Source organism: Puntigrus tetrazona, chromosome 2, assembly GCF_018831695.1.
Source record: "Puntigrus tetrazona isolate hp1 chromosome 2, ASM1883169v1, whole genome shotgun sequence".
Classification (NCBI taxonomy): domain Eukaryota; kingdom Metazoa; phylum Chordata; class Actinopteri; order Cypriniformes; family Cyprinidae; genus Puntigrus; species Puntigrus tetrazona.
In genome coordinates, this window is record NC_056700.1 from 9600472 (window position 1) to 9621821 (window position 21350).

General features: G+C 37.7%; 2 protein-coding genes across 3 annotated transcripts; one reads left to right on the forward strand and one right to left on the reverse strand.

Moving 5' to 3' along the window:
* The first annotated feature begins 3716 nt into the window (after window positions 1-3716).
* Window positions 3717-5724, forward strand: si:ch73-14h1.2 (putative ferric-chelate reductase 1). Of its 2 annotated transcripts, none has more exons than XM_043260979.1 (5): window positions 3717-3857; window positions 3981-4173; window positions 4290-4411; window positions 4540-4640; window positions 5168-5724. In XM_043260979.1, exons 2-5 carry the CDS (start codon window positions 3981-3983, stop codon window positions 5316-5318), a joined length of 567 nt encoding a protein of 188 aa, XP_043116914.1. In that variant the 5' UTR covers window positions 3717-3857; the 3' UTR covers window positions 5319-5724. The 2 variants fall into 2 exon arrangements, with proteins under 2 accessions (XP_043116914.1, XP_043116924.1); XM_043260989.1 differs by having other exon boundaries at window positions 4543-4640.
* A 127-nt stretch (window positions 5725-5851) lies between these two features.
* On the reverse strand, window positions 5852-18002 carry si:ch211-267e7.3 (ADAMTS-like protein 2). Its single transcript, XM_043262413.1, has 17 exons — window positions 17815-18002; window positions 16151-16226; window positions 15831-15933; window positions 15375-15520; window positions 15002-15125; window positions 14444-14524; window positions 14185-14360; window positions 13635-14067; window positions 12219-12561; window positions 11414-11517; window positions 11209-11335; window positions 10909-11122; window positions 10195-10350; window positions 9932-10102; window positions 8726-8902; window positions 7797-7941; window positions 5852-6159 (listed from the first exon to the last, which is right to left on the reverse strand). The coding sequence occupies exons 1-17, from the start codon at window positions 18000-18002 to the stop codon at window positions 6038-6040; spliced, it is 2886 nt and encodes a 961-aa protein (XP_043118348.1). The 3' UTR covers window positions 5852-6037.
* Between the last annotated feature and the right edge of the window lie 3348 nt (window positions 18003-21350).

A 21350-nucleotide genomic window follows, 5' to 3' on the forward strand; every position in this document is an offset into this window, starting at 1 on the left:
CGTTTTCGTTGCCAGTAAATTTTTTTTTATTACGTATTTAAAGTATTCACATTCTCCGCTTCTATGAATGCCGTAAAAACTTTATCGTCAAATTTTATTGCTTTTAATCATCAGAGTTCATCAGCGTTTTAAACATCAGAGTGGTTATTTTAAAATAGTATGATCAAAGGTCGATCAAAAGTAAAAGCAAAATGAGAATCACGTTGAACCGCATTGCACTCAGATATCTGTTTTTGTGGCTGGAGCTCTGTTGGAGAAAAACAAAGAACTATCGAGCACCTGATTATGAGAAAATGGGAGCATGTCTATTAGAATACTCACTGGTACAAAACTAGTTTGCTGAGAAGCAGCTGGGGGTTTTATCGTTGTAGACGACTGATTGCCAGTTGACCGAATCGTAGAGCTCTTCACCCCGGTCCAAAAAGATGCATAGTCTCTGACAAACGTCGCACTGAAAGGGCACTGAAATAATAGAGAATTATGATCAAGTGAAGAGGTTACGAGTGTATTTGCCTCTTTAAACTAGAGTTGAACGCATACAAGAACTGAATGTCGCCCAAGGAGGAGTTTGCCGGTGCTTCCCATGTAGCCTCAAACTGGGATTTCTTGTCTGCAGATGCTTGGCTGAGAGTTGAGTTCTGAAGGCCAAAATCAGAGCGTTTCCATGACTCATGCCTCATTTTAGCGTTAAAGCAAATACTGCAGCTAATATTTAAACGTCTGCATTGAATAGGAATGAGAAATGTAATGCATTAGCTCCGTCTTATAATAACAATAGAGCACCTCTGCGTCGAAGCAGTTCAGGGCACGGGATTGGTTGGTGTTTATTGATGTAAAGCGTCCCACGGCAGTTTTTCCATCCACCTCTCGAGCCTGTAACATGAAGCCTTGGAATTCGGAGGCATTCTCTGCCGCCTGCAGGGTTACTGAGAGTTAAACACAGAGATGTGCGTTGACCCTTACCAGGTCTGTTGGCGTAACTCGAGTTGACCCCTGCTGCTTACCTAATCATGAGCTTTTCGTCACCGGGGAAACCACGGCGGTTATAACATGAGAGCATTGCAGCTGTTTTACAAGGTGGTGATTTTGGATGAATTTGTGTTGAAATTTGCATAAACGTTTTTTTAAACGGATTGTATGAGAACCTGTGAGTGAAGTTATGAATGAATTCATACAAATTAGCCACCAAAGTATGAAATGGATACAAATTGCCATGCGTTTGTTAATGCTGTTAATAATAAAGCATAAACGCATTGAGTAAGAGAAGAAAGAGAAGAAAATCACAATAAATTAAAAATATAGTTTTGAGCCATGAATAAAAATACTATAATAAAATTAAAACTAGTACTTTTGTCAAATATATAATTTTATCAACATTAATCCAATCCCAAAATTTTTGGGGGTTTATAATATATGTGATCTGTGTATATAAATATACACGCACCATATATATTTAGCTATTTGTCTGTATTTGTACTTTATATTATAAATGCAAATACTTAATATATATATTTATATATATATATATATATATATATATATATTTTTTCTGAAATATATACATGTGTGTGTATACATAATAAAATATACACAGTATGCATACATTTTTGAAAGATAATGATTCATCGTGCACTGTGCAGATTTTCAAATGCAGGAAGAATAGAATTAAATGAAAAAGAACGAAAAAGTCCCTATCCCCAACACCACCTCCAGTTAGCGATAAAATCAAGCTTGTAGTTGTCATGTCACAATATTGCTTTTCTTTGATGAAAGGTTTATAGGAAAACCGTCAGTATGAGAGGAAGCTTGTGCTTGTCCATCTTTAAAAAAATCTCATTCATTTAAACGAATACAAAATTTAAATTGGCTGAAAATGTACTCATCATCAGGCCGTCGTTGCCCAACAATGTGAATGTGTCCGTGAAAGTAATGACTCCATCGTTATAACATCACTGTCATCTCCGGCCAAAACACCACTCCTTAATAACCTCCAATGAAAAAGTCCATCCAGTGTTGTTTGCTCATCTCAACATATTCGTTTGGAACGGTTTTGGACTGTTTCTGCTTGTAAACAGTCCTTGATCTGTATGTATTTCTCTCCTGGTTCACAAGAGAGAAAGCAATATTATTTATATTTTAGATGCTTTAATCATCCACAAACATCATGTTTTTACCAGCTGGTTGTGCTCTCGTTCTGACGGCACCCATTCGGTGATGCAATCTCATCTACGTCTTGGACGGCCTGAGAGTGAGTCGCTTTGCAGCGAATTTACATTTTTGGGTAAACTACTGCTTTAACAATTTATCAATACGCTTTCATTAAAAACCTTAGAAACTGCCCTCACCGGCGATTGTTTGTCCTGGTGTAAATGTGCTGCGGTTCACAGAGACTTTGTAAGGGGACCCGCTCAATTGAGGCCTAAAGTCAGTGTGGTTGGGGGTCATGCTTCGACAGGAATCCTCCACTCGCCCATCGGGGTAAGACGTGACTCTCGCCACGTAGCACACGCACAACAGCGGGAGAATTTCAGCGTGCATCTATAAAACAACGACACCTGCTTATTTATCTGATTTGACTGATTGATTGAACAGCATGACTTGGTAAACCGATCTGAGAACGTAAGGATAAGTAGGCAAAATAAAAATAGCACCATTGTTTTAGTGCCTCTTAATCGCTCTTTTGTCTGCATAATATATGTGTGCGTACTATGCATTTTTATTATGCATGTATGAATACACACACATACAGTATTTCATATTATATATAAATATATTTAATACAGAAACAGCATATTTTCCTTAAATATGTACATGCATGTGTTTATTTATATCCACGTGATTACACAGCACACACATCAAAAAATCATCATTAATCATTTGACAGCACTAGATTATTTGCATGTATTTATCGATCTGAAGCGATTGAAAGACGTGAAAGTAAACTTACTGCGTACGCTTGAGATGTTTGCTCCTCCAGAAGCAGCGGTGGGACTGGGAGGGAGTTTCGAGGCTCTTTCTTGACAAAGCAATCACATTTCTATCCCATAAATACAGTCTGATTGGATTTCAAGTGGGTGTAAAAGCTCTGGTTTGTGACTGTGAATGCTTAGGGTGACAACTTTTTTTTCCCCTTGTGAATGTTTTGGGATTGGGACATTTACTCTTTCAGCGAGTGTTTAGATTTCCCACAGAGCAAAGCATGTTTTATGTTTCAAACATGTCAAAATGTTCGTTAAATACGCCTTGAGCTGCTGTTCAGCTTTGTATTTGTTATGATAAACTTTTATCTTTATATGAAAAACTCGCTCATTTATTGAACTTCTGAATGATGGCCCTACAGAGGGTTCTTAAAAGCTAATATAATGTAGTCCTGTCTGTTTTTTAGTTAAATGACTGAAAGTAGGCCAAGAAACCTGGCAACCCATTTACCCACGATGAATCAGATTTCTTATCACAAGAATTCGATCTAATAAAATGCACTCATGTGTGGCAAGTAAATAGAATATAATGCATATCTCCAGAATGCACATTTGTGCGATCTCTGTATGTATTCTATAAACACTCAACTTTTTCATATTTCATTTTCATCATTATTTCATGATAATGTCTAAGAAGCACAACAGACAGGTAGGTTTTATTTCCTCATAAATCAAATAACAACTTATTTATTTCTCCGTAGCTCACATATCTCCCTGCACTTTATGATTTTCCCATATCAATAAGGATGTTTATCCATATGCTCATTGTTTACCTTCCTGGTATCCAGCGCATATAAATGCCTCTTATTCCTGACCCACATCAGCTGCACTCATATTTTCTGGAAAGCGACTCGACATCGCTCTTTGATTTTGTCGAAGGTCAGTAACTTCGGTAAAAACATTTATTGAAAGCAAAACGGTGCGCTTTTTGTTTTCCATTGAAATCTAAACGATTGTCAATGCGCTGTTAAAATTGAAACCTTTTTTATTTACGTGTTTCAGATGAACATACAGTTTGTGATACTGGTTTTTGGGCTGAATCTTTCTGCCGTAGCCGCGTTCAGCCACGGCGTGGTGACTCTGGCGTGCACGACTAGGACTCCTAATCATGGAGGCAATATTGCCTCTGTCTTACAGCCTCCATACAGCGTCACCACAGACGTCTCGAACTACACAGAGGGTCAGGTGATCACAGGTTTGTGACAGGAATCATTTTTCTAGCCGTTCTGGCATTAAAAAGCCTCGTCTCGTGATTTTTTAGCGAATGTACTGTATGAGTCAGTTTCGTTACCGTTTTAATTTTTTTGGCAGTGACGCTGCAAGCAAACCAGACTGAGTTCAGGGGCTTCCTTCTTCAGGCCAGGAACGAGATGGGTCCAGTAGGAACCTTCACAGTCGCGGGAAGTAATGCTCAGTTGCTCAGCTGCGAAGGGGTAAGGCGTTCATTTTAAAATGTTTATTTATTTATTTAATGTTATCATTTGTTCACCACGTGATGCCGTCCAAACCTATGGTTTTGAGAAAATCCTTTTACTTCTTTTTTCAAATTTCTGGCGTGAAGCAGCAGGACTCATCTGTCAGTCACAATTCAAACGTTAACAAATCAACTATAGTGGTTCAGTGGAAAGCTCCTTACACCAACAACAGAGATATTCACTTCAGGTAAAACCTATTCACCCGCTGTTCATTGTGTTTCGCTTACATTTACATGTATTAGGTTTAGAACATTTGGCTTTGTTTTATTATATTGTTTGATGGTATTAAATAATATTGTGATAGCATAAGTAGTTATTATATTTCACTTCAAGTGATTACACACTTGCATGCACACACGTATATTATCATATTATATATATATAATTTTTTTTTTTTTTTTTCGTAAGTCACTTTGAATAAAAGTATCTGCTAAATGAAAATGTAAATGTCCAAGAACACATGTTGGTTTTATGGTTTAGGACATCTTTAATTAAAGTGTTTCTATATATATATATATATATATATATATATATATATATATATATATATATATATATATATATATATATATATATACACACACACACACACACACATACAGAAAGAGTTACCGTTCACCTGCCTCATTGAAAGAAGCTTACTATTTAATAAAGTTATTTTTTTGCTGTCATTTTTCCTTTCTGTCATTGTAATGGATTATATGGCATTTGCAGGGCAACAGTTGTGCAGACGTTCTCCGTCTTCTGGGTTGGCATTGAAAGTGATCCTATTCGATTCGTGGGCAACTCCAGTCCATCCGTGTCTCTCACAGCCCATCTTCTTCTTTTACCTCTGCTGGCAATTCATTTTATAAGAACTACATGAACATTTTCAAAACCCGTCTGTTCAATGTGCAATCACTAGCTTTCACATTCAGTCGTGTTATGTATTTGTTAAAGTGCAATGGGACTAAAAACATAATATTAAAAATAATATTTTAAGAATATATTGATTTTACATTACAATATATATAAATGTTTCCTTTGACATAGAGCAACGTACTGGCCTCACTGTGCCCTACTTTTCTGTTTATATTTACTGTATATAATGAAGCTTGTATGAAATAAATGGATTTGTATCAAATGTTAAGAATATTTTATGTATACGTGCATATACAAAAAAAACCCAAACGCAACCAACATCTCAAAACGACCTTAGTTTTATTTCTTCTTCTAAAGCAAAAAACGAACACCAACAAAAAACGAAATAAAACAAAAACTTTGTACATATATCATACGACGTGTGTGTATTTATTTGGAAGTGTGTAAGAGCAGAATCAAGGCTTCTACAGTACACATTACAGTTGTTTGATCAGAGGAGTGTGTGTCTCTATCATCAGCAGACCCACGGCTCCCCTGCAGTCCAGTTACAGGAGCTGCCTTTACCGGGTCCCTGCAGGACCACGACCAGGGCCTGGGCCCTTTTCATATAGCACCTTTTTTTTTTTTTACGGAGGAGAGGTTAACAGCTGGATATGGTCAGTTCTGGGTTCAGTGCTTCCAGTATGTGGAGGAGGGTCTTCACAGTGAGGAGCCAGGCGGACTTCACTGGCTCTTGTTCTTGCAGGACAGACAGCAGGCCTTCCTGTAGTACCAGTGAGTGCACAGCTTCACCCGCAGGACGAGAGCGCAGTTAGCCGTGGCTTTATCCTGACAGGCGTCCTCAGCTGGGGGGGAAATAAGAATTAGTATTAAATGCAGAATAAATGTAGTATTTAGTATTTCAATTATTTTCAAATCTCAATAGCAAAGACAAAATGATGAGAAAGTCAAATATGTAATTGTATTTTTTAATTGCTGCAAAGGTTTTGTATCGAAAGCTATATAATAGTTTTTTCGCATGTGCAAAATACTACTTTAATAGCATAATACGTACATTTAAATAATATTTTTAGCAGTTTAACCGTGCGTTCTTTCTTTGAGGTGTGCTCTCATCATAATGTCATTTCGGGGCGCTTTGAGTGTGAGCAGGATCATTTTGAATTGTGGATGATTTTTGCATTTCTGTCTGTGTGTTCTGCTTTGTTTGATGAATCTTTCCCATTTTTTAAAAGAACGTGATTTTAGAAGAGTGTGATTTTTTTTTTCACACCAACAACCATCGAGATATCATTCCAATTTTTATTTATGTTTTGTAGATAAATAGTGTTGGCTGATCTTTAATCACGAGCCCACGGCCTTTCCCATCCAATAAATGCCTCTCATGGCGGAGATATGTTGATGTGGGTCTGTGTGAAAGCCCGCAGTTTCCATCATGATTAGGGAATATCACGATACCTATTCGTTCTCTGTCTCACGTATGATTATATATGTCCATCGGTTGACACTGTACTGACACGCTACGGTTTTGAAATACGATTTCTCATGCTGAGAGGTAAGCAGATGTACGTGTGAGAGAAAATCTCATATATGGTGGTGTTCAGAAGATGACAATCTATTCTGTTTTTAATTAAGCTCCATGAAATGAGAAGCGTGTTCAGAACGTTCTCTTGTTGTTTATCGTTGCTGTCAGGAACTATTTGTTTAGCAGAAAAACGGCATTTAACAAATTAGCTTCAATTTCAAAGCATGTACTTTTAGTTTTAATATTTTTTAATTGCTGCAAACGTTTTATATTGAAAGTTATATAATAGTTTTTTCCCCTTTAATGATCTGTCCATCATAGACTCTGTGACTTTTGCCTGCGTATTTTTTAAACATTTTATCTGCGACTAATAAAATGTTCTTCTCACGGTTAGTGGACTATTAGGGGTTTTGGAACAATCGTGATTTCTGCGGTTCCCTTCATTCACCACTAGTGGCACAGACACGCTACACCCTTTTTTGAGATGCTTTAAGTAGATCTCGGTGAACATCGGTGACCGCAGGACTGTCCCATGTACTCCCTGCCGAATCTCTAATGCAGAACAAGGAATGTCATCGCTGTCCAAAAACGCAAAGTGAACTGCCAAATTGACAACACGCATGATGCACTTGCCATGCAAAGATTAAAAACAACAAAGCGTTAATCTGGTCTAAATTTCACAGGAATTAGCCTGTGTTGAGCCAAGATAGATTCGCATGTGCTTTAAATTAAGTCGAGCGTTTTAACACGCACTCGTTGCTGTGTTTCATTAAAAGGTACAGCGTAAACTACTTACGACTGGCATGATCAAACAACGGCCGTGCCAGGGTGCGTCCTTACAGCATCTTTCCAAATAAAGATCGATCGGGTTTCTTTTCAACTCACTCAAGGCCTGTCTCGTTGAAAGTGTGCGATGCGTAGCCAAGCTGAATTGGTTAGTGTGTGTATTGCTGTGGTCACCTGGCGGCTCAGTAGTGCAGGGCTGCACCTCACAGCTCTGCCTGGCCTCTGGTCTCAGCGCTGAATCGCAGCTGTGGCCCAGTTCTTCTCCTTGATAACACTTCACCTCTCGCACACGCACTCCGATCCCACACGTCTTGCTGCACTGCGGGGCACAGACACAAACACACACTTCAGCGAGCCATTATCCAGAACAGATAAATCGCTCCCTATTTGCGTTGATGACTTTCTAAGTGATGTGCACTTTTAAAAGCAAGCAGCTTTCTGTTGGTCAAGAAGGCAAATTCTTAACTTTTTTTTTTTTGCTCTTACATGAAAATGTTATAAAAATGATTGCAATCCACTTGTGAAATGACAGCACGTTTACATAAAATATGTTCTTTGGCTCACTACTGAGATTTTACATTTTGTAACTGCAATGTTGTGACCTTTCTTGAAAGTTTGACATTTACTTCTCATGACTGCATCTTTTTCTTAAAATTTTCCTTTATTAATTTATTTCTCTGTGACTTTTATTTGTCTTAATTGTAACTAAACCGGTAATATCTCATAACGTTTTATGAGATTTTATCAGAAGGTTTTTATCCTACAATTTTGACTATATATAGTCTTATGTAACTTCTCAAATCTACACCTTTCTTGTAATTACAGCATTTTTATTTAGAAACTGTAATTAAATCTCACAATATCTTATGTGTGAGGCTTTATCTCACAATTTTAACTTCTTTCTTTCTCAGATTTCTCATAATTGTGACTTTAAATCCTGCAGTTTATTGTAATTGTGACTTATTTCTCCTAATTGCATTTCATTCTCACATATTATAATTTATCTTTTAGAGGTAACCCCCTTTGCAATTGTAAACATTTTTAAAAAATAACTTGTAATTTGTACTGTAATTGCACATTTCTTCTCAGTTAGCCCTCCTAACCTGGGACCAGGATGTAGTGAACCACTTGGAGCAGGGTCTCTCAAAACAGGCCGCACTGTCCGCCGGTCTAAGGGATCTGTCACACATCCTTTCAGGAAACTCCTTGAAGACGCCACCCTCCAGCCCAGCACACACCAGCTGACGCGTCTTCACCCCACGGCCACATGTGGCATTACACTGGGTATGTTCATTAAACACATAGGTGCTGTGTTGTTATTGTTCAATTCAACAAAAACTATTAAAATTGTCGGTAAAACTTTACAATAAGCCTCATTAGTTAATGTTAATAATGCATAAACATAATGAACTAAAAATGAGCAATACATTTGTTGTTGTTTTTATTGATCTTTGTTAATATTAAAATAAGCAATAATGTTAAAACGAAACTACAACTGTTCATTGTTAGTTTGTCTTAGTTTATTACCATTTATTAATATTAACTGATATAATTTTTGGATTTGAATAATGCATCAGTAAATGTTTTAAAATGATTTACAAGTATTCTTCATGTTAACTAATGTAGTTATCTTATGAATGGAACCTTATTGTAAAGTGTTACCAATTAATTATTTTGTTACTTGAAATGAAGATGAAATAAAATAAAAAATAAATATTAGATAAAAGCCAAAATATTTAATACTATTTAATAATACTAAAACTATTGTGTTTATTAAATATATATTTAATATATATATATTAAATTTATTAATTAAACGTTATTAAATATTTTCAATATAAGAGAACTAAAACATGCGCCATACAATTAATAGAAATAAACAAAAATAAAAATAAATTGAAGCTGAACGCTGAAGCTGAAAAAAGCACACAACATAATTTCTAAAACAAACTGAAATGAAAATTAAAACTACAAATTAGTTCTGTTAAAAGATTGTGAGTTTTTGTTTACGTAATGTGTTTTTTATCCCAAATATATTTAATATAAATATAAGAATACAAATATAAAAATGTATATACATTTAAATATTTTCAAAATATATATGCATATATGTATATGTATATGTGGTATACATGTATGTGGGTGTTTAAATATACATAATAAATGTACACATACATATATTATACATACAACAAAAACGTTTATTTTGGATGCGATTAATCGTTTGTCAGCACTAACAGATACTATAATAGCATATAAATCATTCTAAAGTAACAATGTAAACTGCAGGAAATACAGGGACAGCTCACCTGTTCCCACTCTTGCTCCACCCAGTGGGCGGGGCAGTTTTTGTCTCCACATGGATGCACGGCCAGCGGCTTGAGCTCTGGATCACACTGGCCATCAGAAATCACCTTCCCACTGCTGTTCTTACACACCACATAGCGTCTCATCCTGCCCTCCCCACACGGCCCTGAGCACTTAGAGAGGGAGAAGCAAAGACACACGATGTCATGCTTAAAGGACAATCTATTTCTATGTCGTATTTTACAGGAAATTTTCTGAAACACACCGGCCCCCAATCAGAGACAGTCCACCTGCGATCACAGGGCGGCCCCTCGCACTCTCTCTGGCTGACCGGTCTGGTGGACTCGTTGCAGAGTCTGGCCTCCATGGAGCAGCGGACCTCGCGGCTCCTCACCCCTCGACCGCCACACCGCGCTGAACACTGTCACAATGACAAACAACCATTACTGTCACGACTGACGCACTGTTGGGTCTAAACTAAAACTTTGGCAGTTGGCTCACTGTTGGGTGTTATTTAAAGCTAAATCTGACACTTAATTAAAATTATATATATATATATATATATATATATATATATATATATATATATATATATATATATATATACTTTACCTGAAATATGGAACTTGAAAAATTATAAAAAATAAAAAATAATTTCATCAAGTTGCAAGGGCAACATTTCTCATTTTAATTTAGTTTACTAAACACAACTAAAACAACATTACATTCAGTTTAGAGTTAATTTTAAGGTGTTTTTGTTAGAGTGTAATTATACATGTAAGTACTGAGTAATATTAATTAACAACATGTACTTCCTATATAGTTAGGGTTAAAATTAGGGTTTGGTTTAGGGTTACTTGCATGTAATTATGCATAAATAATTGTTATTTTAATATTAAGTAAATGTAATGTGTAACAAGGACACATTAAAACAAAGTGTTACTGCATATTATTGACACTTAAGCCTTTACGCACTGACCTCAGACCAGTCTGAGATCTCCCACTGTGGGCCGCAGCTTTTGCTCTTGCAGGCTTTCCGTGTGATGGGCTTCTGCAGTTCCGCAGCCTGACACAGCTCATCGTAAACAGAGCTGTCAAATCCAGGGGCCATCATCTTCCAGCAGCGGACCGTGCGAAACTGAAAGCCTTCTCCACATGTCCGAGAACACTCGCTCCAGCGACTAGTTTCCCACCTGCCTCAGCACACAGAACACAGCAACTTAAGGTCTGCCGTCAACAGCATTCGCACCTTTCACACAGTTACGGTTTGGTATCGAACCTGGGCAGGCACTCTTTGCCTGTACAGAACTCATGTGTGGGCTCCGGCCTGGTCAAAGCGTCGCAGTAGCTCTCGTCCACCTCTGACCCGTCATACTTCACACACAAGGCATAGGATGTGCTTATGCCTACAGACAGAGTGTGAAGCGTCAGGTTGGCTGTGTGTTTGCACGTGTCGCACTGTCTGTGTGTGCTTGCGATTTCACCTGTTGTACATGTTGAGCTGCAGGGCGCGTACGCAGAAACCTTCCATCTGTACATGTCAGACATGCTGATGTCACGATCTAGAGATTCCACCTCAAACTCATTACTGCTGGAGTCAGAGAAAAGAGAAAAAGATGGTGATCGGTGCTGTTTCAATTCTTTGACAAAAAAACGAAATCTAAGAAATTGCTACAAGAGTTTATATGCCATTTAAGCGAATGAGCTCAGACAGGAATTGGCCAGTCCAAGTTTGAGTTGTCTTGTGGTCCTTTCCCAGTTTCTCCTTATTTTATTCTCCATACTTAATTCAAACTGCCCAAATACAGCCAGAAAAGGCAGAAATATAAAAAAAAAATTAAAGCTTGTAATTTTACAGTACATAGGCTAAAAAGAGTGCACATATAACTCAGACCTTGAATTCACCCAACCTGACGTTTTCACACTTTGAATGTTTGCTTAAGTCTGAACAAGAATTTGATTCACTGGACTACATTATCATCAATACAGTTACTATAGCAGAAAATGTAATTCCCCCGAGTTCCTACATATCCATAATTTAAGAAAAGGTCCATATATTTTTCATAATTTCATGTTAACTTGCCCTTTGAGAACTGGAGGAGAACTGAGGCTGGGAAAGGAAAAAAAAACTTTTTCTACTCTAACAAGCACATCTGTGGAAAGGATGCAGTGACATTTTGAAAGATTGGTGCACATTTCCATTCATAACAACTCAAGCCAGACCGTGGCAATAAATATGTCAGAGCATTCATCTAAAGGCTCAATCCGCTCATGTGCCTTCCGTCTGACCTCTCGCTGTGGGGGGTCTGCACTGGCTCCACCTGGTGGAGCTGGAGAAGGTTGGACCGGTGGCTTGTTGAGTCATTAGTCCTGGCATCAAACACAGACTCTCCGTCTGGACCGTGCATGTCCAGGTTGCCCGGGTAAATCTCCAGTGTCAGGCTGTTGCCCAGTGAAGAGTTGAGCTTGAGTACAGCACAACCAGTGAGTGCAGAGGGGTCTTTACAAGGCTGTCTGGAGCCCGAGGGCCAAGGCGCTCCATCGTAGAAGAGACTTTTCAGTACCGGTGTAGATGTAAGGTTGGAGTCACTGGAACTAGACGAATCACCATCAATCAGGTTGGAATCAGGGCCTGGACAATAGCAAAGCATGTTTGAATGTGAAATCAGTCGATCAATCCATGATATCTTAGTCTTAGCCTTTTCTTTATAGTACACAATTTCTGTTCAATATATACAGTACATGAACAAAAAATAAAATGGATATTTTTTAAAAAAAATGTTGAGAAAAGAATTCACACATATTGAGCAAGGACACATTAAATGATGCAGTAAAAAACATTTATGAAGACATTTATAATGTAAAAGATTTCAAATAAATTTTTATCTTTCACACACACAGACACACACATGACAATCTGAGACATATATCTGTAATGGAAAATACTCTGCAGTGGTTGCACCACATGATATTTGGTCGCACCACATGATATTTTCAAATTTAGTCAGAATTTAGGAGCACAGAATTAATCATCTTAACAAAACAAGCTACCTTCCCATTAAAGGTCACTTCGAAATTTATAATAAAAATAAACACTTACAAATAACTTAATATTAATTGTTTTTCTGAGGTCATACCACATGATATCCAAATTCGTTAACTACATATCAACCAATTTTTTTTTTTATTCAAATTTGAAAGAGAGTTACAAACCTGCTTGACGCTTATTTGGGTCCTTGGCAAATTGGTATATGATGCAATGTCCTACCTTTGAATGGATGTCAATATAAAAGTATTTAAATGGTAGTTTATTTATGGTTGCACCTCATGATATTTCATAAAATGGAGATTATCAGTCAAAGTTTGTTTGACTAAAAAGGCTAAAGAATATATGCATTTATATCACACCTCTTTAAATTCAAGTTCTGACACTTTGCTTCTTTTTTTACACTACATTTACATTTGAAACCATTTTTCATATTGTCAAAATATCCTCACGTTTACATCAATCATGTAAGAAAAGAACACCCTTTTTCCAAAAAGACCCGTTAGCCGGTTTCAAGCAAAACTGCTTTTACACAAATCAAATGAAGCTAAACTCAAAGGTCAGTCAAAGCATGTCAGTCCACACCAAATCCTCTAGGGTGAAAGCAACATGAAACGGCAATGAATGAACCCAAAAGGTTTCCCCTAAAGCTTACTTACCAAAACTACCTTGTGCTTCAAGATGGTGCATTTTATCATCTAGCTCATTCTGGAGAACCTCGCTGGCAGGTCTAAACAACACCAGACCAGGCAGCTCACTGAAGTTTACAGAAGCCTGAAGTTCCCACAACAGCTCTTCATGACCCACGTGCACCTCCACATTATCTTGAGGTCCCAGTGAAGTGCTCTGGTTGCCTTTCTTTCCATACTCTTTACGAGCTTCGATTTCATTATGAATGGACAAGAGCTCAGTAGAGGACGTGTTCATTTTCTGCTCTGCTGGTGAAGGGTCTTTGGATGTCTTTGACATGAGGTTGCTTATTTGAGGTTGCTCGGGTGTAGAGACCACTGGAGGTGCTGCCCTCAGCTCAGGAGCTCGAGGAACTGTGTACTCATATGTGATGTGAGGCATCTTTCCATTGAGGTTGTAATACTGAACAAAAAGAAAACGCACTTAGAAAAGACAATAATTATACTATATACCAGGTATTTACATACCAGATAAAAATAAAAACATGGTTATGATGATTTTACATACCTATATACCTACCATGACATTCAGGGCCTGATGGGTGGGACCCTGAGCCATGATGTACTCAAAGCCATCAGAGAAGAGGTTAGCTGGCCTCCTATACTTAAAGACTGTCCCAGCAACATGGAAGTTCTGTGGGTTGTCAATCACACTATTCCCATTGAAGAAGAAGTGACCAGCTTCGTCAGACAGAGCTAGTACATGAAAAAAAAAAATATTTAAGCATTTTGCTCTTTGCCCATTTCAATTTTGACAGATCAACCCAAGAAACTTTTACCCAAGATATTTTCAGTTTTCCGTCGCTCTATGATTTGGATATCAGTAGCACCAACTGGTATATTGGTTATGAACACATAACCTAAAGAAACAAAGACAAGTTAATGCATTTGAAATGATCTGTTACATTTAATTATTTGTACATAATGTTCGTGTTTAATGAGTTATGTTAAGTTCGATATCATTGTTAAAGAGACCAAATTCTGGAACTATTGACTCACTCTGATATTGTTCCAAACATATATGACTTTATTCGTTCTGTAGAACATAAAAAAGTATATTTGGAAGAATGTTGGTAACCAAACAGTTTTGGTTCCCATCTCCAAAAATATAACGGATGTCAACCGAAAGTGTTTGTTTTCCAATATTCTTCAGAATATTTTCTTTTATGTTCTATTGAACAAAGAAAGCTTTTCAGGTTTGGGGTGATATGAGGGTTAGCAAATAATGACAGAATTTTCATTTTTAGCTGAATCCATCAGTCCGTTTAATTATAAAATAGATGGATAAAAGGTAACAAATTTGGCTATTTAACCTTTAATGCTAACATAAGATATACCTAACTGTGTGATCCCTTTCCGGTAAGATCCTGAGACACGATAACAAGAACCTCCATTTCCACCACAGACTCCACATTTGTCTATGGTTTTACTGGAATACAATTTCCCATCACACCCTACCACCTGAAAACACAAGAACAGAACAGTTAGCACTGAGCATAATCTTACAAACAGGGGGCAATTGTGATATTTTTTTATCACAGAGAATTAGGCTTTTGTATACAGTACCTCATGTTTATATTTATATTAAAAAGGCGACTGTCGATTGAAAATCTGCTTTGGATAGAATGTCAAGCATCCTTAATAAATAGCTTTGAAGTAACCTTGGTCGCTTGAAGCTTGGAATAACCACCAAATATTATTCTGACACACCTGACACTGGCCCTCGATGCAAACACCTTGGTAGATCCCATCCCTGCAGAATGTCCCATCATGGGCAGGCACCAACAGCTGCCTTTCTCCTGTGGTTGTGGTGCACTGGAGGTCACATGGCTTATTGGAGATGTTGATGTAATCATCTGAACAGGAGGTGACATCAGCAAAACATCATTACAATCTAGGCTTCAGAGAATTCCTCTAGAGATAATAGGTCTTTATGGCATTGAGAGGCCTCTTTTGTACATAAGGAACTGTGGGCTGAGGAAATAATCCTAAAGGGGCATCTGTGAGCTATAATAGAGCTGGCCAGTGGCCAAGACAAGAAATTCAGAAGAGTCGAAAACACTGAAAGGCTGAAAGACTAGGAAGCAGAGCAAATTAAAGCGATTTGAAAAAAAGAAACAGAGAGAAAGAGGTGGAAAAAGAAAACACTGAGGAAAGTTTTTTTACCCGGATAAAGTGGAACCCACTCATAGTGCTTCCTGCCGAAGGCTTTGGCATTGAATTGAGAGCACTGGTGCTGTTTGAAGCTGATTCTGCTGTTTGGGCACGGCTAGGCAAACATCCAGACAACAATAAAGACACAGCTCGTGAGCCAGGCAGCAGGTCAAACAGCCTGCAGATATTAGAGCTTCAAGCCAACATGTGTAAAAATGCACAGTTATGCCAGATGGCTTGGATGGAGTATTCCACCCAGTCACATTATTATGGGTTATCCTTTAATTATACACAAACATCTTTATGAAGATCTCATAAACTTTTGGCCATACCTGATTTGTACAAAGTTGATACTGTTTGGACGGTCCAGTGCAGAAGGAACTGTTGATGTTTTGGGTCGACGTCAGTCTGAAAAAGGGTTATCTGTATATAAGTGCTTCAGATCTTTACGCTGCATTCAATATTTACTTTTTATTAAATTATCTGCAGATATCAAAATTTATAAGAATGCACCTACCTATAGTTGATTATGATTTTCCTGTTACAGTGGACATATCCAATATTATTGTTTTTATTTTGTCTTAAAAATAGTAAATAAATTCAATAAAACACTTAAAACTTAAAACAGGAGATTTCAGTTAAGTTAGACATGTCAACATAAAAAAAAAAATATATATATATATATATATATATATATATATATATATATATATATATATATATATATATATATATCAGAATTGTTCTAGGTTGTATTTAACAGTTTCTAAATTATTAGTTGCTTTCAAAGATACATTTTAAGTGAGTGCAAAGATATAAATGTAACATACATAGAGGAAATGAGATGCACAATTAAATATCCAATATCAAATATATCAGATTAATTAAAAAAATATCCTTTCAAAGTCATTTTTACATAATTTTTCGTAATTTAGTTTTTTGCATTTTATTTAATTGTTTAGTTGTTTCGTTTAGTTAGTTAAGTATTTTTAATTAAGTTTTCATTTATTACTAAACTTATTTCTGTATTTCAGTTACTTGCCAGTTGCCACAGAAATATTTCAAATTTTTGGTTGCTTAGTTTAATTTTTGTTATTTTATATTTGAATTCAGATTAATTCCACTTAGTTTTAGGCAGTAAATTAATTAACCGGTAAGAGGAGTACTTCAGCATCCCATACTGGTATAACCAGCATCCATAACCACAGCATGTGCCACTGGGATCCCTCTAAACGTTTCCATACATAATTCTCCTCATCTTTCTAGCTCTCTCCGTCCCCTCCCCCCATGCACACACCTTTCGCTGCCTCCACCATACTGGGAAGTGCTAATGGGAGCCAGCTGGACTGGCTCAGCTAGGGCCCTTATCTCCAGCGCAATCTCCCTGAAATGTTTGACCATTTGCTCTAAAAGCCATTTTATAAATATGTTTGTCATTCTGAGCAGAATTCCCTGTGTCATGTGGGCCGGTGGATTGATGTTCATTCCACATGACATTCCTCTGGGTGCTCTGGAGGATATTAGTCAAGGGGGAATTCTCTCCCATTTCCCCTCGCTCGTGTGAGGGGTTCACTTGGGTTAGTCTACGATCTGGTATAGAATGAGGCAAGGAATCGTTGATCTATACACGTTTTATCTTTAACGAATGGAAGAAGAAAACTAAAATAAATTGCATGTACACATTTAAAAAAACTAAATCGTTTAAGTTAAATGTAAACAAGTTGCAGATCAATCTTGTTAATTAAGTCAAACAACACGAAGGAGAAACATTTAGGGCCAAATAATCCCACATTAAATTAATTCTGTGACCTTCAAGTTGATGGTGAGTGACATTACCCGGTGCGAAAAGTGGGTTCAGACCAAGGTCAAATTGACAGCTTTCAACCCATAATGGAGAACTTTGCACAACGCATCAGACCTGTCACTTCTGATTAGTACAGAGGGTCATTTTTCCTCGGGTGAAAACAAGCTTGTGTAACATCTGAGAACGGTGTACCTCTGCTGCAGACAGTGACGCTCTTGAGAGCGCACACCTCCTCCGCAGGTACGGGAACAGGTGGACCAGCTGCTCCATTCACCCCACCACTGCGCTACCTCATCTGGCTGCCTCTGGAAATCCTCCCTCCCCTCACTGCTGTCCTGGCAAAGACAGAGACACAGTGCTTCACTGCTGCACGCTTGCATGATAACATGGAAAATCTGTAAACAATGGCAATTATTGTTGGATACAAGCACTTCTCTGTGTAACTTTGTGGGTAAAAGCGGTCAAGACTCTCAAGGCACTAATATTAATCTAATGTTGTTGTAGTGCAGACCTGGTTTCCTATGTTGGACCCAAGCATTTAAAATAAAGCATTAAAAACAGCAGCTTATTTAAAGAAAATGGCTGAAATGTGATATAATACAGAATATAAAGACACAAATTTTTAAATACTGTCCATAATATTGCAATCTTGTTTCCTTTGTCGGACTTAAGCAATTACGATTAAGTATTACTTTATTTTTTTTAAATGACATGGTTACATTTTAAGACAGAAAGCAACTTAAGATAACCCATTGCAAATTTAACATCATAATGTAATATATTATAATATACAGAATATAACGTCTTTGTAACAATAAATTTGCTACATAATATTGATTGTGAAGTTTCAGGAGTACCGATTCTCTAAGTAGTATATATAGAAGTGCAGAATAGAGTGTGAAGAGAATAGAAAATAAAGAGCAGAAAAAAAAAGAAAAATTGGACAGTGAAAAAGCACTTTGGCTAAAATCCAAAACAGGTTGGCTGTGTACGAATTTTCATTGAAGAAGCCCAGACAAGCCTAGACATTAAAGTTTAGAGAGACTTTGTGACTTAAGAGAAAGAGGGAGAGCAGTGGCGGGCAGTTTTAGGGAAGAGATGGAGTCGAAGGTGAATGGAGCCCCCCTAAGAGCCCAGATGAAAGGGCCAGCGACTGTAGGCAAATTAAGCAGACTCCTGTTGTCTAGACAGCAGGTTAATCGCTCCTCTTCAAGCCGTGCATCAGTGAACTTTAACACAACACAGGCACGGCTCCACGGAAAGTCTTGTGAAGCTCTTAAAGAGAAGAGCTTCCCAGCATGGTTGATCTCAAACCAGCTTTAATGGTCAACGTTTGGATTTTGGTATAAGTAGGAGGATTTACACAAAGACCATTTTCTTCCTAGAGCTCTATGCACCCGTTGACCCATCCTGAATAGTGCGCTGTTTAATCTGCAGCTGACATTTGGAAAGTTATGGTATGTTTAAGCATGAAATCAAGTTGCCTGAAAGTGACATTTTGACATAAATGTCCACTTTTTCGCGTCTGAGTCTCTTTTAGAAGCCGATTGCAGCTGAACATGGACTTACTGTAAAGTATGACCGTTAAAGCAAGAACGCTTACTTCTCCTGCAGGCTTGAAAAAAATGCATAATGGTATGTTTAGTTGTAAGGGAGTTTAGCAGCCCCTCTCTACAAAACCAAATAGCTTGGCAAGAGTAAATCCAGTGTCCCCCACCCCAAACGCAGGGGATGTTAAGGGGATCTTGTCCAAACAAGAGTCTGCATGCCCATATGTTTTTTATCTGAATGCCCTCTGGATGTTTAGATTCTAAATAGACAATAGACTTTTCCCCTCTTTCTAATGCATCCTAAAACGGAGACCCCCTAAGGAGACCACATGGGCCCGATGAGTTTCGAAATGTCACTTCAGTTGAGTTTAGTCTGCTGATGCTTGAACACGGCGCCAGTCAGGTCGAACCGGTCATAAACGTGCTGAACTGCACCGAGCGGCATCAAAACATTTTTTACAGCACAAAAGTAACATTGCTTTCAAACAGCTTGCATGAATAACGCCCGTAAATGTCAGACCAAACAAATGAGGGAATGACAATGCGCTATTTATGGACTACTGTAGCAGATTTACATTGTAAATCGTTCTTTTGATTCGAATCTTTTCAGTGAATCTGTAGTAACGGTTAGAAGAACTGTTTGAACTATTCCTTGATTCGGGCTGAATCAACGGTCGTCTAGTCGACAACTTTGAATCGGCTCTTTCAAATGGACGTTTAATCGCAGATTAACCGGTACGACTTAATTGACTAGAACGACAGCTTTATTAACACATATTCGTTAGGTTTTAAGAACCTGAAACATAAAAAACTGACAAGCGGTGTAAATACAATTTTAATGACTTTGTTGTAATGTTTTAAGAGATTAATCATGGCTACAACAACACAACTTAACAAATTTTGTTCAAATGTAGGCCTACTGAAAAAATATCTTTAGATGCTTCTAAAAAAAGTACAGTTATTTCGTTAGGATATGAGATTGTTATTTAAATGTTTACATTTTCAAATTTTGCATTATAACATTGTTTAAACGTTACAAAAACGTTTCTTAGAACGTTAGGTACAACGTAAGTGCATTATGTGAATGCATATTAAATATTAATGAAATTATGAGAACATTCCACAATCATTAAGTATTTATGTAATTACAAAAACAGCATGAGAACATTTCCTTTAGCTGATATTAACCTTCGAAAACGAGTACGTAAACACTGGACCGTTTGATGACGTAATTACGTGGTGACTGAATCTGTTTTTTGAATAAGGTTCTTTGAAACCAACTGTTCGAAAGAACCGACTCTCGGAAATGAGTCGGAGTTCTCATCACTAGATTCACCTCGAATCAACTCACGCTTAACTCAAACATGCAACTGAAAGAAAAGTTGTCACCGGCACAGAGTCCGCAATCCGAGTTCAAAAGAGATTTTCAAGAATAACAATTCACTTATAATTCATTCATTGGCTCGCGATTGGTTCAATCGCGCGTGCGGTTTAATAATTCGCTATCAAAATCGTAAAAAAATAATGTGCAGCTTTAATTTGGGAAATTCCAGACATAAAACTCCAGCTGGGCTTTGATCTCAGAACCCGAAACGGCTCAAAACGCGCTACAGAACAACAAAGTCGTGCTCGTGGACGTGGTCGAAACCGTGTTTTGGTGCGAAAGTTTGATGTTAAGCCTCGTTCTCGTTTCCCGCATTGCAACCGGCATTTGTAACTGAGCGCTTATCCAAACCAGCGTTAGAAGATGAAGCCTACGACTTCAAGCCCAGAAAGTGTTTCACAGCGATCTGTACAAAAATGAACGCGATTTACCTTAACATTTGCACCTGCTGCCGTATTAATAATCCATAAGTGTAAGACAAAGTAGTGTAGTAGAATATGTCCGAATCTTGCAGTCCAGAGACAGTACATGGTTCATTTGAGAACAAGGAGACCTCGCCCCCCTGATCTTAACCAAAGACTAAAGAGAGAGAGGGGCTCGCACTTTGAGGTCTAACGTGAACGAAACCCTTGATGCATTAATGGCTTTACAACCTGCTGGAAGAGAAGAGAAGAAAAGAAAAGGGGGCTGGTCAGACCCACTGCGATTGACCTTGTAGATTTTAAAGTACAGCATCCATCTCGACTAGGATCCAGAAACAGACGTCTGCTTACATTAGTCATGTAGTCTGAGAG

Coding starts and splice junctions, on each gene's coding strand:
- si:ch73-14h1.2 (XM_043260979.1), top strand. CDS start 3,981: ATGAACATACAGTTTGTGATACTGGTTTTTGGGCTGAATCTTTCTGCC. Junction 4,174..4,289: donor AGAGGGTCAGGTGATCACAG/GTTTGTGACAGG, acceptor TTTTTTTGGCAG/TGACGCTGCAAGCAAACCAG. Junction 4,412..4,539: donor AGTTGCTCAGCTGCGAAGGG/GTAAGGCGTTCA, acceptor TCTGGCGTGAAG/CAGCAGGACTCATCTGTCAG.
- si:ch211-267e7.3 (XM_043262413.1), bottom strand. CDS start 18,002: ATGCAAGCGTGCAGCAGTGAAGCACTGTGTCTCTGTCTTTGCCAGGAC. Junction 16,227..17,814: donor CGTCACTGTCTGCAGCAGAG/GTACACCGTTCT, acceptor ACCCTTTTTCAG/ACTGACGTCGACCCAAAACA. Junction 15,521..15,830: donor GTGGGTTCCACTTTATCCGG/GTAAAAAAACTT, acceptor CCTCCTGTTCAG/ATGATTACATCAACATCTCC.